Genomic DNA, 16,600 nt, shown 5'->3' with positions numbered 1-16,600 from the left:
CCCCTGTATGTGGCCCCTGACAAGATTAACCCAGAGGGAATGTGACCTTCAGTTAAAAAAAGATTGTCTACCCCTAATGCATAGAATTTCACTGTGGTCACAGTAAGAAAAGTATTTACAATTTCTAAATAATAAAGACTGGCCAACACTTCCAAGTGTAAACTCCTTTAGAAAGGCAAGCATGTGTTCAGACTCACCCACCCCATGCCTTTTTATATATATACACAGCTTGTAATAATATGAACATAAGGGTTTAATGCAAGAATCATCACTATATAGTTTATTATAGAAACCAAAAAATTTCCACAAATATCATCTTTCAGTTTCCACATTTATTCAAAACTCATCGTTTTAAAGAAAGCAGCATTAAAATCCAATAAATGGTGACGAAGAGGCAGAGGTAGAAAACAAAGACCACAAAGCATCTGTATGCTGGTCTTCCCATGTGTCTTTCATTAAATTTGAATCTTTGTTCTCTTGTATGCTTGAGAAACCCCCAAAATCAGAATTTGCTTCGCTGGTCTGAAATAACTGCAACAGTGCTTGTGTTGATGAGCTTTGTACATTTTTTGTTTCTTCTGGAACAGGTAGTTCATCAGCCTGATGTAAACATAACTCCATTTTTTGTTTCTGATTTCCGTTTTTATTTCTTCCTATGGAATGCATGGCTTTTCTGCTGAGTTTTATTGGTGAGCTTTGTATATTAACGTCCGTCAACTCATTGGGCTCTTTGTTTGAGGGAGGACTAATCAATGGCTTTTCTGGCTCTAGAAGGACCGTGAGTTCTCTCGGAAAACAGCTGCTCTCCACCCTAAGGTCAATTGCCGAACGAGTGTCTACCTTCTTCAGACATTTTGCTGGCAGGAGAACTGTATGGTTCAATTTTCGTTTTGGCTTTGATATGTTTTGTCTTTCACTAAATTCAGAGCCTGGAATCCGAGTATGTAGAGAGTTTAAATTTGTTGATAATCCTTGTAAATTCTGTCTTGAAATAGGCTCATAGTGTTCATAAATTTCGGGCAAGTTTTTCATGCATTGTTTACTTTCTTTCTGGGGAGGAAGATGTACCAAGTTGGTTGATAAAGCAATCTCTGATAAATTTGAAGCTTTGGGCATTTTACCACTTTCAGTATTGCCACTGACTTTTCTTGATGCTTCTGAAGAACAGATGGTGTGATAGGAATAAACAGAACATGAAGATTCAGAGGTAGAATTTTTGTGTGCAGATTTAGGATACATTTCCAGGTGTTGAGAACCTTCATTCAGTGCCTGTGTTGTAATGCTTTTCCTAGAATACCACCTCAGTGAACTGTCTTGCCTCTTCAGCCGCTCTTTCAGCTCTTCTGTTTTTGTTCCGATGAGAGGAGCAAATTGCCCAACACTACACTTCCTCCTAAAACCAAGGAAGTTACACATGTCAAAATGCAAAAAGAATTTTCAAAGAAGATTGAAAATTACTTACTAGTAGTAAATCAAATAACATGGGCCATTGTGAAATGGTTACATGAGGTTTACAATCTGGCACAAATTTGGGCACCCAAGGAAAGGAACCATTATGCTTAGAGACCATCAAAGTGACAAACTATTTGGTACACACACTCTTGGTCTATAAGGAGAAGTCAAGATGCACATATAATCTGCCAAATCCTATTCTGTATTTAACAATGGCAGTGGCATTCTTGACTCGGTGGCCACTGTCAAGCTATATGCATAGCTCTGCCTCTCTTTTGCCTACTGATCCTTCAAAGCATCGCGGGGGTGTGTGAGTGAGGAGAGAGAACCTATCATTGGAATCTCTACTTCTGCCTCCCCCTGGTCTTCTTAAGCCAAAGACAGTAGCCTTATTTAGCATTCTAAATAGAAGTTGGAAAAATGGGATGGGGAAGGTAGAAATGGGGACACGTGTGTTAGTGTCACCCATCCACTCCACTGTGCTGCCATTCTGGTCATCTACGAGTTGGCAGGTGAGTGTCTAAAACAGTACTTGTGGAGATCCCTTGTGTGTTTTAGAACCCTGGAAAATCAAGGTTCTAAAATGCATAGGAAACCTTCATGAGCACAGGAGGCTTGGCGCTTCAGATGCTCACCCTCTAACTTGTAGGCAGTGACTGGAACAGCAATGCAGGGGCGGGAAGCTAGACCAGGCAGAACTAGAAAATTAATCCATGCTGCCTCCCTACCTCCTTGCATTATTAAGAAGAGTCAAAGCAGTCTCCATCTTTGGAGCCTTCCAAGTTAAAGGAAGTAGCAGTCGTGGAAGCCAGGAGGCGGCAGATCAGGGAGATGCCATTGAGAAGATGGCAGAGAGTAAGGGAGAGGCAGACATATCTGTTAATCTTTCCTTGTTGCAGTCTACATTTTATATATATACATGTTATATGTCAGTTCATCCCATCTTATTTTACTTTCCCTCTGACTGCTAGAAAATTTCTCTCAGTGCATTCATTCTCACAGCACTTGGAGACCATCATATTTGTCAAGCATCTTATGCAAGACACAGGGATTTAAAGATAGCTTTAAAAGTGCCAAGGATACAGCTAGATTCCTTGCAAGTAAGAGAGATGACCTGATGAGCTGTCAGCATAGTTTTTGGAAACTGCAGAAACAGGCTATATGGTATATAGCAATTCTGTTACCTATAATTGTATCAGTAATCCAGATCTTCCACCAGTCCTGTTATGTGGTACTGCCTAACTGTCAGAAAGCACGTCATCTGTAGGTGAAAAATGCTGCTTATGGTTCTACCAATCCCTGTTCTTTATAGACAGAGCCTTCAAAAGAGATGAATACAAATTCTTTTGTGGTGCCTGTAGCATCGGAAAGGCTGTTTTACTCTTTGGGGCCAAAAAATAGTGGGTTAGCTGAAGTCAGTGCGAAAGCCTCACCAAATAAAATCATTACTGTATTGCTGATCACTTCAAAACTGGATCTGTCTCTTATTGCATCTGTCAGCTTTGCGAGCTCCAAGTACTCGCACAATTTGACTACCCTTTCCTCTTTAGTGGGTGACTTGTGAGGGAACCTCTGAAGTGGAACAATCATGGCAGGGGAGAAGAAGGTACACAAAATAACCTACATTTATTTTTTAAACGTTAGCTGAAAATAAAAATTATTTGACTATAAGAAGTTATAAAATTGTTTACCTTTTAATTTTTGGTGTACTCAACTCTACAAAGTTACAAGAAAACTTGGAAATAATGTCATCCACAACTTGATAGTGAGAACTTTGAGCAAAGTTCTGGTGTTGCTCACTTTCAACATGCTGAAATTAGGGGAAAAAATGTATCAGCATTCCTAAAGAAAATATTTATATATAAATGATTGATTCTTTTTACAAGAATGAAGTTTTAAAACCACCATAAGGAGCCAGTTGGGATTATATCTTGGCTTAATAAACCAATATATGTGTGAGCATCTTCCCTTGCATACAGAGAGCACTTTTGAGGCACAAGTAATCAAACCAAGAATACTCTAAGTAACCATAGCTTTCCTTTTTATCTGAACCAGGGAACTATGGTTACCAGTTTTGGAATAAGCCAGGATAGAAAACTATGCAAAAGGCTTGGCTTATTAAGCATTTATTGGTTTATTATGACTGTTTAAATGCAACCACAATCTACAATTATCCTTTTCTGACACCTGATGACCCTACAAAATTGTTTTCAAGTGGTAAGAAAGACTTCAAACATTAATAGAATATATAAAAGATAAATGTAACATATAAGCTTACATATTTTTATTTACTGTGATATGCCTGATTGCTTGTGCTCCATTACTAGGAAGTCCTTATCTACAGGCCGTTCCAACCTCATTATGGAAGATACCAGTCCCTGTCTGCAGACCTTTCACTATCTGGATAAAAGTATGCTACTCAAGAATACAGTGGTACCTCAGGTTAAGTACTTAATTCATTCCGGAGGTCTGTTCTTAACCTGAAACTGTTCTTAACCTTTAGCTAATGGGGCCTCCTGCTGCTGCCATGCCGTCGGAGTACAATTTCTGTTCTTATCCTGAAGCAAAGTTTTTAACCCGAGGTACTATTTCTGGGTTAGCGGAGTTTGTAACCTGAAGCTTATGTAACCTGAAGTGTATGTAACCCGAGGTACCACTGTATAGGATGCTGGCTATTCTTGCTCTAATATATCCAACTGTACTACCCATCCACCTGCAGGGCATTGGCAGCCAAAGCTGCTAAAAATGAGACAGCTTTCCTTGAAACCTCGCTCTATAGCCAAATCACATATTGCCTAATTGCATATGCTGCTGTCTATGTCATAAATACCCACAAACAGAGAGACAAAAGCTACATCTTGGCTGTGAGTCCTGGAAGACCAGCTCTCTGCTTTGCCAGCCTTTCCCCACCTGGGACATCAGGGCCTTGATTGACTCTAGCTACCAAAGCTGAGGCTGCTGAACAGACTCTTGGATTGGGATGTTGTTTAGGTGTTTTTATTGGAGAGTTTTGTTGCTGTTAACAATATTAATTTTCTATTTTTAGACCTTTTTATTATTTATGTGGGATTTGCTGTTTGATTGTATACATTGTGATGTGTTTTATTTATGACTACTTTTGTTATGTTTGTGATTACGTAAATCCTTTCATGTTTTAAACTGCCTTGAGTATGGTTTTAAATATGGAAAGGCAGCATAAAAATAAAAAGATGATGGTACTAAGTTTAACTGATGCACCTTGGGGAGGGTCTAATCTTAATATAACCTGTCTAAAAAAATAATAATCTTCCCTTAGAAGAGAACAGCACTCACTGATTCCAAAACAATTATAAGAATATATAATATACACACGCACAGCCCTGTTGAAGCTCCTATGCTTAATTTAGCAAGAGTAGCAATGATATTGACTAACCTACCCATGGGAGGTACAACTTATTTAACATTACTTTACAGGAGTTTTAATACCTGGTGACTTAGTCACTTCCGAAACGTAAGCTATGTCTCATACAATATTGAAGGAATTCACTTTCACCAAAAATGAGAAAGAACCTATGTCATTACAACCTTTATATCAGCTCTTTAAACTATTTCTGTAAATGGGTCAAATACATAGGAATAATGTTTTAGAGAAAAAAGGTTTCATAAAAAGTATATCTCCTCAAATATCTGGAAGTAATTTAGGTATATCCATCACAAGTAAATAAGCCACAATTATTTAGTTAATATATGCTTACTATTTGAAGGTCATCATACTTCTTCAGACAACATTCACAGTACCCTTTTCTCTTTTTATGTTTTGCAGGAAGCTGAACTGGGCCCTTCCCTTTGTCATTATTTGCTGGATTTCTGTTCATGAAAAAGAAAAAAATTATCTTACTCATATATTCTATAAGAGAATAAGCAAGATCATCAAGAGCACAACTCAGGGATTCACAATAACTTTTTTTCATAGGAACTAGGACTTTCAATCCAACTATGATAGCACAATATTACTTGCAGCATTTTGATTCAAAGTAACCAGCTGCATAAATATGGCCCTAGAACGTCATGATTTAAAGATTTTAATGTACTGTTGAACTATATACCAACCCTGTGGAACTTAACAGAGAGACATGGATACTCAGTGGCTAAACATTTAGCACTGGAAGGTCTCTCCCCTGACCCCGCATTATACAATGTCTGGAAGACATGACCCAGCTAGCTACTTATAAGAAAACACAACCTCCCAATCTTTCCATTCCTGTTGAGCCTCCTTTGCAAAAGAGCACACATCCTCTTTCTGATTCTAGCTAAAGTAATTTTTCTCCTGCCCATATCTTCTTTTCTTCAGCTGTGTTTCCCCTGCCCTTTGGCTCAAGCTCCTTCCCTCATCCACCTGTTCTCAGAGATTTCTGCATATTCTGCACCCTTTGTTCAGCCACCATATTTTCTTTGGCCTCACTACCCCCTGGTTTGCTTCCTTTCTGCTCAGCTTCATGTCAAGCTTCCTGTCCTCCATACATGGGCTCTTCAGTCCCAAACAAAATTAACAGTATAGTTTTTCTCAGGGTAGTTTTTCTTTATTTATAAAATTTATAAACTTCTTTTCACCACTTTAGCATATCTGGATATTTGAGCAGAAAATATGTATAAATGACTCATGCATCCCCTCTTTCGCTGTGATAACCAGAGGCAGACTTATAGAATCCAGACTAAACTAGCAGTGTCTAACTTCTAACATATAAACTGAGCTTTTAAAAATCCATTAAATCAAAGCAGCTTGTCTAATGGTGATGGGGGCTCACTAACAACTAACTAGTAGGCACGATAATGTGTGATTAGATTAACGCAATATAGAACATGCTTATAAACTGGTCTTGAATTCTGTGTAAAAATCCAAGCTTGCTTCCATCCTCTTTAGCCCTTTACCAAATTTTGGCACACCTTCAGTTACCTTTGTTTATTCTCAATTTGCTTATGAGCAATTATATGCTTCTTTTCTGTTTCAAATGGACTGTAAGGTTTTGGATTGGAATAGTTGACAACAGGAAAGCTGGACAGTTGCAAGTAAAAGGGTCTGTAGCGTCTACATGAGAAAAAAATAAGTCAGGTTTACTGAACATTCAAAAAAAGCAATATGTTAAAAACTTATTTTTCAGTAGTTCTTGCTTGCAGTGTGTTATCTGTGGTGTATGCCACTCTGCTATAGCAATGTTGACACTCTATTATTCTTTGCTATATAAACTCTGTACCTCCCTTTTATAGGGTTCAAGCCACATATACACTTATTCTTTTACTCAGGTTTGTGCTTTGCAATAAATCACCTACTGTGCCCTCCATTCTCCACCTCCCTGTAGAAAAATAACCCAGTTTGATAAATACTTTGATTGAAAAATTGGCAATGTTTTGTTCTCCGTCTATATAAATAAATTTTGCACCACGGGTGGGGAACTTCCAGCCAGTGGCGCAGGAGGTTATTTCCCCTTGAATATGATGTCAGGTGTGAGGGAAGCAGAAATGCAGCTGTAAATGCACTCCCAATTGTGCACTGCCAAGGAAAAGCAGGCTTCAGTTCTCCAACTGGATTAGCTGCGAGAGAGAGAAAGTTCACTATGATAAATGCATGGTGTCAGTCCCTGAGGAACTGACTGCCCAGGGCTTGCAAAGTGCTTCATGAAGGGGTTGTCAAGTGCCCAACAGTCAGCCCACTTGTCCATCATCTTGTATCATAATGATGCCAGGTGACTGGCAAGAGAGTTGTTCTGCCCACTTGTCAAAGTTGACTCATGGGAGTGTGGCCAGATAAGGCCACCAAATTTGTGCTTCCTTAGCATAATGCAGATTTTGGGTCAAACTACTAGAGAAGAAGAGACAAAGCTGAAGTTTTTGAAGAGTTGGTTACATTACAAAGATCGAAGTACCAGTTTGTATGAAGGTGTACATACCTGGATTTTAAAACATCTAACAGAAAAAAGGAGTAAGAAACAGTGCTTTTCATAAAAAAAACTAATAAATCCAAGGTATTTTGCTACTGTGAATATTAAAAGCTGCTGGAAGTGGAGGCTGTAGTCTAAATACATGCCATGCTACTGCAAACATGGTATTAAGGCTGCATTCCTATATACAGTTACCTGGGAGTAAATCCTATTGCACTCCTAAGATTGCACTATAAGAAACCAATTGATAGCCAGATATGGTATCTAGAGCAATTCCACCAATAAACTGTATGTCAGAATCTACCTTCTTATGACGCCCCCCCCCCACTACATACAGAACTCTGCAAATTTATTTCCCCTCGCTGTTCTATCATCTCTGATAGATTACCTAGCACAAAAGGAATTGTCTTACTGAAATCCTTCCAGCATATTAGAGCTTTGCATTGTTTTCCTGCAGATTATATTGTCATTGCATCAAATGTTGTCATCAACCTCCAAGAAGAAAGCAGATGGTTTGGAGGACGTGTTGAATGGAATATTAATTCATCTGAAAATAACACTTACCGTCTTCTGTCTTCAACCTTCAGAAAAGGATTTTTCAGTTTATCTGTTCAAAAGAATGTAGTAAAAAACTTTTTATTATTACCAGATTATACGAACATTCCTATTTCTAACACAAGTAACAAATAGCTTACGGAAAATTATACTATTCTATAAATTTGTAAATTTATATAAATTTAATATAAGGATTTATATCTATAAATCCTTATAAATTCTATAAATTATACTATTCTATAACCTTGCCTAGAATAAATGATCAAGATTTTTCTTTTTAAACAATATTTTTTATTTTTTGTAAAATAAATAACAAGTCTTATTCATGTCTTGAATACTTACTTTTTGTTTTCTGATCAACTGAATCTTTTTCCTGTTAAAAAGAAATTATTATTATAGTTTATTCATTTGATTTATTCAATTGTGCATGTTTTATAGTTGACTGTGTGATGTAGGAGACCAGAGCCGTGGACCAGCAAACAACCAGTCAATGGGAAGTATAGTTTTAAATTTTATTGGCAAAACTGATGAACTGTATTTTAAGACAAGTCACATCTTGTCTACTTTTATAGTTATGTATGTAGTTCTAAGAGATGTAAAAAGACACAAGCAGATCATAGAAAGGCCTACAGCTAGGGGGAATGTGTGCAACGAGGTTATTCTCTTCCCTGCATATTTTTTTCAAAAAGAAAAAAGCAAGTCTCTCTTCTTCCTACCTGTAGCTAGCTGTTCAGCAATTAAATGATCCCCTTAACAATACAGAAACAAGTTGGCTACTTTATATATTATACTATTTGCTTAACTAGCCCAGTAGTGTCTATCCTTATCAGCAGCGACTCTCCTGGGCTTTTCACATCACTTGCTACCCGGTCATTTGAACACAGCAGCAGAAATATAGTTCTCTAATATTCAGTTCCTTGGGCATGCTAAATTTAGTTTGTTAACAGCTTCTAGTTTTCTAAAAAAATGTAAACAAGGTAAGAGGAATTTGTACTACTGAGTTGTAATTCCTTATTTTCAATTATTCCAATAATTTTTTTTTTAAAAAAAGAAAGAACTCATCTAATATAATATTTAGATCACAATAAGTACTCTAGTGAACTTTTTAATTAATCAAATAGTTCAGATATTTGCCTATTGCCTATTGGTAAAAACATCTGATATATTCACATAGTATATAAAATTAACATGGCAAGCTTTAGTTTTGTTTAGAAAAGTCAAACACGCATGTTAAATAGTATTCCAACAGATGGAAGAAATCAGTTGGCAATCCTATAATCTGTAAATTCCACTGAACTCAGTGGGATTTACATCTGAATAGAAACGTACATAGGATTGCATTATGCATTTCCAGATCCCCACCCCCAATGTTGATCACTAATAGGCTAGCAAAGTTGGGGGAGGGAAAGCTGTCTCTCCAGGTTATAGATACTACCAGACTCCTTCCTTTAGAAGGGCGACTAGGTTTTCTCCTCTTCTTCCGCCACAAAGGCCCATTCGTTGCTCTCATTTCAGGGTAAGGTGCTCACCCTCCTCCTCTCTTGGACCATGATCATACCAAAACCAAGTGGACACCCAAATTTTTCTGGTACAATGCACAAATGAGTAAACCATTATGCTACTTTGCTGAGGATAATAATTTGTCTATAGCCCATAAAGTATATATTTTTAAAGATATACCTTAAATATATAAGGCATTTGTTTTATGATATTCAACTTGTTATTATTTTTCTCTGGAATTAGGAAGATGTAGACTTACCGCACATTTGATTTCGGTGCTTGATTTCTTGATCAGAGAGATATCTTTTTTCTTCTGATCAATATACTTCTTAATATCTATTATCAAGAAGAAAAGATTATCAAAATTATTTGAAATTATCTTATTCTAAAAGAATTGAAAATTCCCTGGAAAAATACTTACCATCAACATGAAGTATTTTCACTCCCCAACTCAAGGCATTGGACAAAATACTACCAGAGGGGATTAATTCCTGAAAGACACATATTTATAATACTTCCATTAACTAAAATATTTTTATATTCATGTGTATGAATATGCCAGCATCACTTGGGAGTGTTGCATGCACATTTTCACACTGTCCAAACCAAAGACCCAATAAAGCTACATAAGCAAAATTAGCCAAAAGGGCTATTACAAAAGTTGCATCACTGGCAAACCCATTTCACAACTTTTACAGTCAGAATGGTTTATTTTTTGAAAACATTTCAGAGAGTTGCAGGTAAGAAAACACATAGAAGCAGACAGTGCAGGGCAGCTGTGGATCCGACTTCCCAGCAGCAGTGGCTGCTGTTAAACCAGGACAGAGTGCTAGAGAAGTATAGGCAATGCAGGCACACCAGCTAAGCCAATCCAGCACTCCTGCTATTGCACTGAAGCAACCCTGACCTCACCACTGCCCTGCCTTGGTAAGCAACAGCAATGATGCTACCAGGAATCCCACTCCTGCCAGAATGGAGTCACCTTATTGAATGATACATACCTGTTCTTTTATTGCTTTTTCAACTAAAGATTTTCCTCTACTCATGCGTACCTATTTATAAGAAAGAAAAAAAGTACAGAACATTTGTGTTCATCACTAGTAGTCTTCCATAATGAAATGTTTAAGGCATAACTCTGCAAGGATTCTAAATATTTGTAAAACCTGCTCACACACTGGTTAGAGCATGGTGTTCATAATGCCAAGGCCACAGGTGTGATTCCAATTCAGGCCACTTGCATATTCCTGCATTGCAGGGGGTTGGACTAGATGATCCTCAAAGGTCCCGTCATACTCTACAATTCTGTTTCTAAAAAATGTGATACAGTGGTACCCCTAGTTGCGGACACGATCCATTCCAGGGTGCCGTTTGCACCCAAAAAAGTCTGCAACAAGAGCGGTGCCTCTGCGCAAGCACGGAGCGCGATAGAGTGCTTCTGCACACATGCGCAGAACGCTTCTGTGCATGCAGCAAAACCCAGAAGTATACACTTCCGGGTTTGCCACGATCGCAAGCCGAAAAGACGCGACATGAACCTAACGCAACACGAGGTATGACTGTACTGTTACTGATGTGATTGCACTTTTATGTTGCATATTTATTGCATTTATATATTGTCTTCATATATCTTATGAGAAAGAGGATTATAAATATTTCAGTTAATAAAATTGCATGAAAGGGCTGCTATAGTACTGAATTTTCAGAACTGGTAGGGGATTTAAACCTTTCAACTTCACAGTTCTATGACGTAAGTGGCTACATCACATACTCCTCTGTGTTTGTGGATTTTTTGGTCTATCCATCTAAACCTAGGTCGAGCCATTAATATAACATTCTTAAGTAATGAATATTAAAAGGTTCAGCACAAATATGCCCACTACTGCTGATCTGTATATTTCTTTCTGCAGTTTATTTGGGTAATGAGCTGTTTGAAAAGACAGTGTATTATTACTAATGTAAATATTTTGGATAAAATTTCTGAAACGTTCCTATTTATATTAATTGATATTATATTATATTATATTATATTATTAAACAGACTTAAGTAAAGCAACAGACTTCATGGCTGTGTATTTCAAAAACTACATCTTGACAACACAAAGTAGAACAGGTTAATGGTACCATAATCTATATCATTTTCATCAAGCCATTCTTTGCTTGACGCAACATTAGCCACAAACCGCAAACCCCGGCTAGTTTTGCAAGAGAGATTAAATTGTAAAGAATGAGCTCTACTTGACTTGCAGCATAACTTTTAAAAATATATCTGCAGGGAAGGAGACAGGAATGGGACTTACTGTGTCCACTAGCTTGAATGAACTTCCTTCATGCCTATCTCTTCTGCTGCTTGGATGAGGCGAACTGTTTCCACCATTATATACGGAGTCTGGGCTCGGGACTGGAGATATTTGTCCAAGAGTTTGAGCAAATTTTGCTTCCTTTTTATTAGAGATCAAATAGCTAATATCTTTGCTCAGGAATCCTTCCACTCTCTATACATAAATAAAAAAGTATTATTTCAGAACTTAGTATAAACCTTACAAAACAATGAAGCACTTCATACCAGTTTAACATACAATGCCCCTTCACACAAAGCTGAGTGCTTTCCCCAGAGCACAATCCACACTGCTGTAAGTTGTGTCTGAAATGACACAGCCAAAAGGATGGTGCATGATCACAATAGGTTTTTTACACCTGAAAAAGGCCAGCCCACTAATTCATATGATTAAGCACATGAAAGTTAATAGAATTTTATCAATTAGAACTGGGTTTCGATTCAGGAGTGTTTCACAGAGGTAAATAAATCAGCCACTTGCAAGCTCTCTTGGCTTACTATGAGAAGGGGGAACTAATGGTACCCAGCACTGTATCCAATGTACCAAACTGGCCCCGGAACTTCATTAAAACTATTATTTTGAAAGAGACTCCAGGGATTCATACAAGCAATGTCAACAGGTAACTATGATTTATCTGACAGGGAACTGTGAAGATAATAATAATAGCTACAATAAATTATTATTATTATTATTATTATTATTATTATTATTATTATTATTATTATTAGTGCAATTCATGTACATGGTGTTTTACAAACAATAGGTATAACAGGTTCCTGTTGCAAGAGGATTATGATCTAAAACAGACACCGGAAATGATAGAGGAAGGGGGTGAAATGGAGGCACTAGCAGGTAAGGGAAGAGTATGTGATTATTTTTATTATCAGTACTTTAGCTTAATTACAATAAGGTATAGGGCCTGGGGTAGAGAGTTTGTTTTAAAAGCTTCCTGGAAAATACAGGTTTTGAAACACCAAAAGGAAATAAGGGAGGTAGAGATATATATGGGTATAAGGGACTGCAAGGGGAAAGGGCAGAGCCACTGCAGGGAGGAAAAAACATTATAGATTATAGAACTAGTTGAACAAAGGACACAAGGATAATGTGTTGGGAAATAAACATACAAAGTTAAGGAGGAGCAAGGCCACAAAGGTTTGAAAAATGAGGAGAAGCTTATACAGGGTGTGAGGACAGTAAGTAAAGGATTAAAGTGGAGGGTGAACTGTTCAAAGCGATGAAAGGTGCAGATTTTGGTAGTAGAGCACTATATTGATGTTATAATATGAAGGCAAGGCATCAGAGGACCAGAGAAGTCTGCAGTAATTCAGGTGAGATATGAGCAGGGCACAAACAAAGGTGAAGGAGCAGAACAGGAGAGTTGTATTTCTAACAGACTGAATTTGAGGTGGAAAGGAGGGAAGAACAATCAAAGGGAAAAGGCTTCATGCCTAATCTTTAGGGTGAATGGCGAAACTATGGATAATAAGTATGAACAAAGAAATGAGGACTTGGGAGGAAAGTAGAGAAGTTTGGTCTGACTCAACTTAATATGATATTGAAGCAAAAATGAGCCAGGATTATAAAGCACTTTGTAAATTAAGGACTTTAGAAATTATGAACATCATAACAGTCTGTTATGCAACCAACAATAGTTATATGACTACTCCTTTATACATTGATTGTTCCCAATTCACACACATTTTATGTGTAATCTTCATTTATATTATTACGTAGTTGGTGAGACTACACACATACATTTAAGAGGCAATTACTAATTATTAGGGCTGGAAGCTTGGGAAGCTTCTGGGCATATAGACTGATTTTGAAGGCTCCCCTATTACAAGAGGACCTAATTTTTCAGATTAAAAAAACCAGAAACAGACTTACCCCTCCCAATTCTTTAAGATCTTTTGCTATTTTCTCAGAGAGGACATTGGATGGAATATCAAGGTAAAACACCTTCCCAGTAAGTGGTTTGCATTTTAGTTTATCTGATTTTGTGGAATCTTTCTTCACATTTTTCAGGGGAGGTTTGCTTCTTTCTGTTCTTCCTTGCATATCACCTATAATAAAAAGAACAGAGAATTTGATAACCTAAGGGTTTTTTTAAGGAGTTTTAGAAGGGTTTGTGGGCAAATCATCCTGGGTAAGTAAAGCCATATTTCTAATAAATAAATAAAAGTATATTTGAACTTGTCAAGATTATACAATCCCTCTCCTCGTCACACAAGGTCAGATAAACAGCACAGTCCCCTCCTTCTTCATAATATTATTTATAGGATCGCAAAATGAGAAGCTATGGGGAAAGGCCAGCCATGGATCTGCTGGACCCTAAGCTTATCCATTCTTCAGAGAAAGGCTCAATTTGGGTTTCTCAGCTATGCCAGCCTGGAGCTATTACAGCCAAAAAAAAAAGGGGGGGGAGAGAGAAACCCCCATCACTACCTTGTACCCTGACCAGCCTGAGCCGACAGAGCTTCAGATGCAGAAGTCAATCTGCTGCTACTGGCATCTGGCTCGAGTACATGTAGATACTGCGTTCAAATATATGTGATACTATCTGGTCCAGGAGGAGCTACTCTTAAACAAGATATTCGTGTTTGAGAGAGCACCTGAAGTGAATGTTGCACAATGATCTCAACTGCAAGTGAACCTTCTAATTTTATATGTCTACTTATGCATGGAGTAGATGGGGTTTGTCCATCTGGGAGATGGAAAACTCTGATCCTAAACCTCCATTGCCTTCTGACATATATTTGGGAGGAGAAAAGGCTAAGGAGTAAACCAAACAAAAATCCACAAGACAGTTGGCTGGCACCTTGTACACCAACTTCTGGCAACTGCTGCAGCCCAGTTAGTGCCAAACATATTGCTCTGCTTTTCCTTGGAAAAGGAATGAGGTCATGAGAGGGGTCTTGTTATTCTGGGCAGCCCAGGAGCTCCGTACAAACGGCTCAGGCTTTTGCCCCTGGGAGGTCACTTTGGTGCTGCTAAAGCAGTAGTTTGACTTAATCCCCAGAAGCGCACTCCATTGTTTCTCGAGACAGATGGATGTCAACAACTTATGAACATATCTTACCGATTTCAGAGAAAGATGTTTCTAAGTAAATTTACTAGGATTGCAGCCCTAAGCCAAGAACACATCCCACTGAAATAAATAAGATTTGAATTCAAGTGGATGTGTTTCATATCAGAGTTAAAATATAGGACAACACTCTTACAAACACACATGCAGTCAGTTTTACTTTCACTTACAGATCCCAAACCTTCAAAAGTTTTGAATAAGTTCCTCATTAGAGCATTAAAAAAAACAACTGGCTACAGGATGAGTTTTTATACCCCAGCTGTACAGTACAAGGAACAAAAAGTCCAATCTCTATGACAGGCAAACTAGCTGCTTACCTTTTTGAACAATAAGCATAATGTTTAGCATAATTCTCAAAAAGCCCACAACAGTTTGCAGTGCAAAGCAGTTACACACACATTTGGAGTAAGTGAAACACAAGTTAAGTAACATCAAACCTAACGCATTAAGATACTGTAGTTCACCACCCCAATCTGGTTTATTTACACATATATACAACCTGAGCCAACCATGGAAGGGTTCACAGTATTAACACTCCAGAAAGTTCTTGCTTCTTCCAAAGCCACAACACTTGGATTCAAGCAGAAATCAGGCATGGCTCAGTCTCAGGCTTCCCAGCCTATCCAACTACTTACTCACCTAACTCAATTCACAACTCTGGCCTTTGTCTTTCTAGCTACCAGCCAATTGAGGGAAGGGGAACCACCCATTTGTCCTCTGGCACAGAGCCATTTCCTTTGTTACCTTAACTACCAATACTTAGTCTTAGGCCGTTATCTCACCAGGAAGCCAGCCTGGCTATTCAAGGATTTGCATCAGTGCTGGACCCAGAAATTAGAAGGGGGCCCATGCATAATTTAAACCCCCCCACTCCCCGCCAAATAATAAATATACAAAAGGTATCTAAATCTCATCAACCTCCTCCTCTAAGAAAATTTTGCCTCTCTGGATTTCCAAAGAAAATGGGAGCAGATTTGAACTGAGATTCTGCCAAACAGCTTTGTCATCTTTTTTTTCTTTTCTTTTGCGTTGCATGGGGTGGAGGTTGGCAGGGAGAAGAAACAACACTTTTTTTGTCTGAACCTCCTTTCTGGAATGAATCTGTGAAGGGGCTGAAGCTTTTTAGAAGACATCCCTGTTTCAGAAGGCAGCCTTGTTTAGGGAAGTTTTTAATATTTCCTGTTTTATCGTGTTTTTAATATTTTGCTGGGAGCCACCCAGAGTGGCTGGGGTATTAATAATAATAATAATAATAATAATAATAATAATAAAGCACACTCCTTAGCGGACTAAAGGAAAGTCCTGGCACTTACAGGGGAGCTGTCCTTTGCTGCTGCTCTTCAAACCACTTGGTTTCATTTTCCTGGGAAGTCACATCTTACCCTCCTCGCCTCTAACGGTTACGACCTGCGAGGCAAAAAGAGCAGCGCACAGAAATTAAAACCACATTTTAAAAAGGAACAACCCGAAAAGCTCTTTAAAGGTGGTGGGCGGAGACCCCGAGACTTACCGCCTCCCCGCTCCCCGTAGTCCCAACCGCCTCCCCCCAAACACCTCACCCTGGTTTTCCCCCCTCGTGTGGCCTTTTCCCCTCCCCGGCTGGGGGGCAGCGCCTGGTGTCCAGCGCCCGCTTCCCCTGCGCCCCCTTTCCGTGCCGCCGCCTCCTCCTCCTCCTCCCCCCTCCCCCGCCGAGGGACGGTTGGCGTTTGAAATGTGCGTTCCCGCCGCGCGAGCCGACTCCCCCCCCACCCCACCCG

General features: G+C 38.6%; 1 protein-coding gene across 1 annotated transcript; it reads right to left on the bottom strand.

The window, feature by feature from the left end:
• Positions 1-317: 317 nt before the first annotated feature.
• On the bottom strand, positions 318-16,573 carry DBF4 (DBF4-CDC7 kinase regulatory subunit). Its single transcript, XM_083467462.1, has 13 exons — positions 16,403-16,573; positions 16,157-16,250; positions 13,646-13,821; positions 11,720-11,914; positions 10,424-10,474; positions 9,844-9,913; positions 9,682-9,758; positions 8,265-8,295; positions 7,932-7,974; positions 6,386-6,517; positions 5,187-5,298; positions 3,144-3,262; positions 318-1,393 (listed from the first exon to the last, which is right to left on the bottom strand). The coding sequence occupies exons 2-13, from the start codon at positions 16,200-16,202 to the stop codon at positions 367-369; spliced, it is 2,079 nt and encodes a 692-aa protein (XP_083323588.1). The 5' UTR covers positions 16,203-16,250; positions 16,403-16,573; the 3' UTR covers positions 318-366.
• Positions 16,574-16,600: the final 27 nt, after the last annotated feature.

This window comes from Podarcis liolepis (assembly GCF_965112155.1).
Source record: "Podarcis liolepis genome assembly, chromosome: 12".
In the NCBI taxonomy this organism is placed as follows: domain Eukaryota; kingdom Metazoa; phylum Chordata; class Lepidosauria; order Squamata; family Lacertidae; genus Podarcis; species Podarcis liolepis.
The sequence above is the reverse complement of the archived record's forward strand: the minus strand, read 5'-3'. Positions and strand labels throughout refer to the sequence as shown.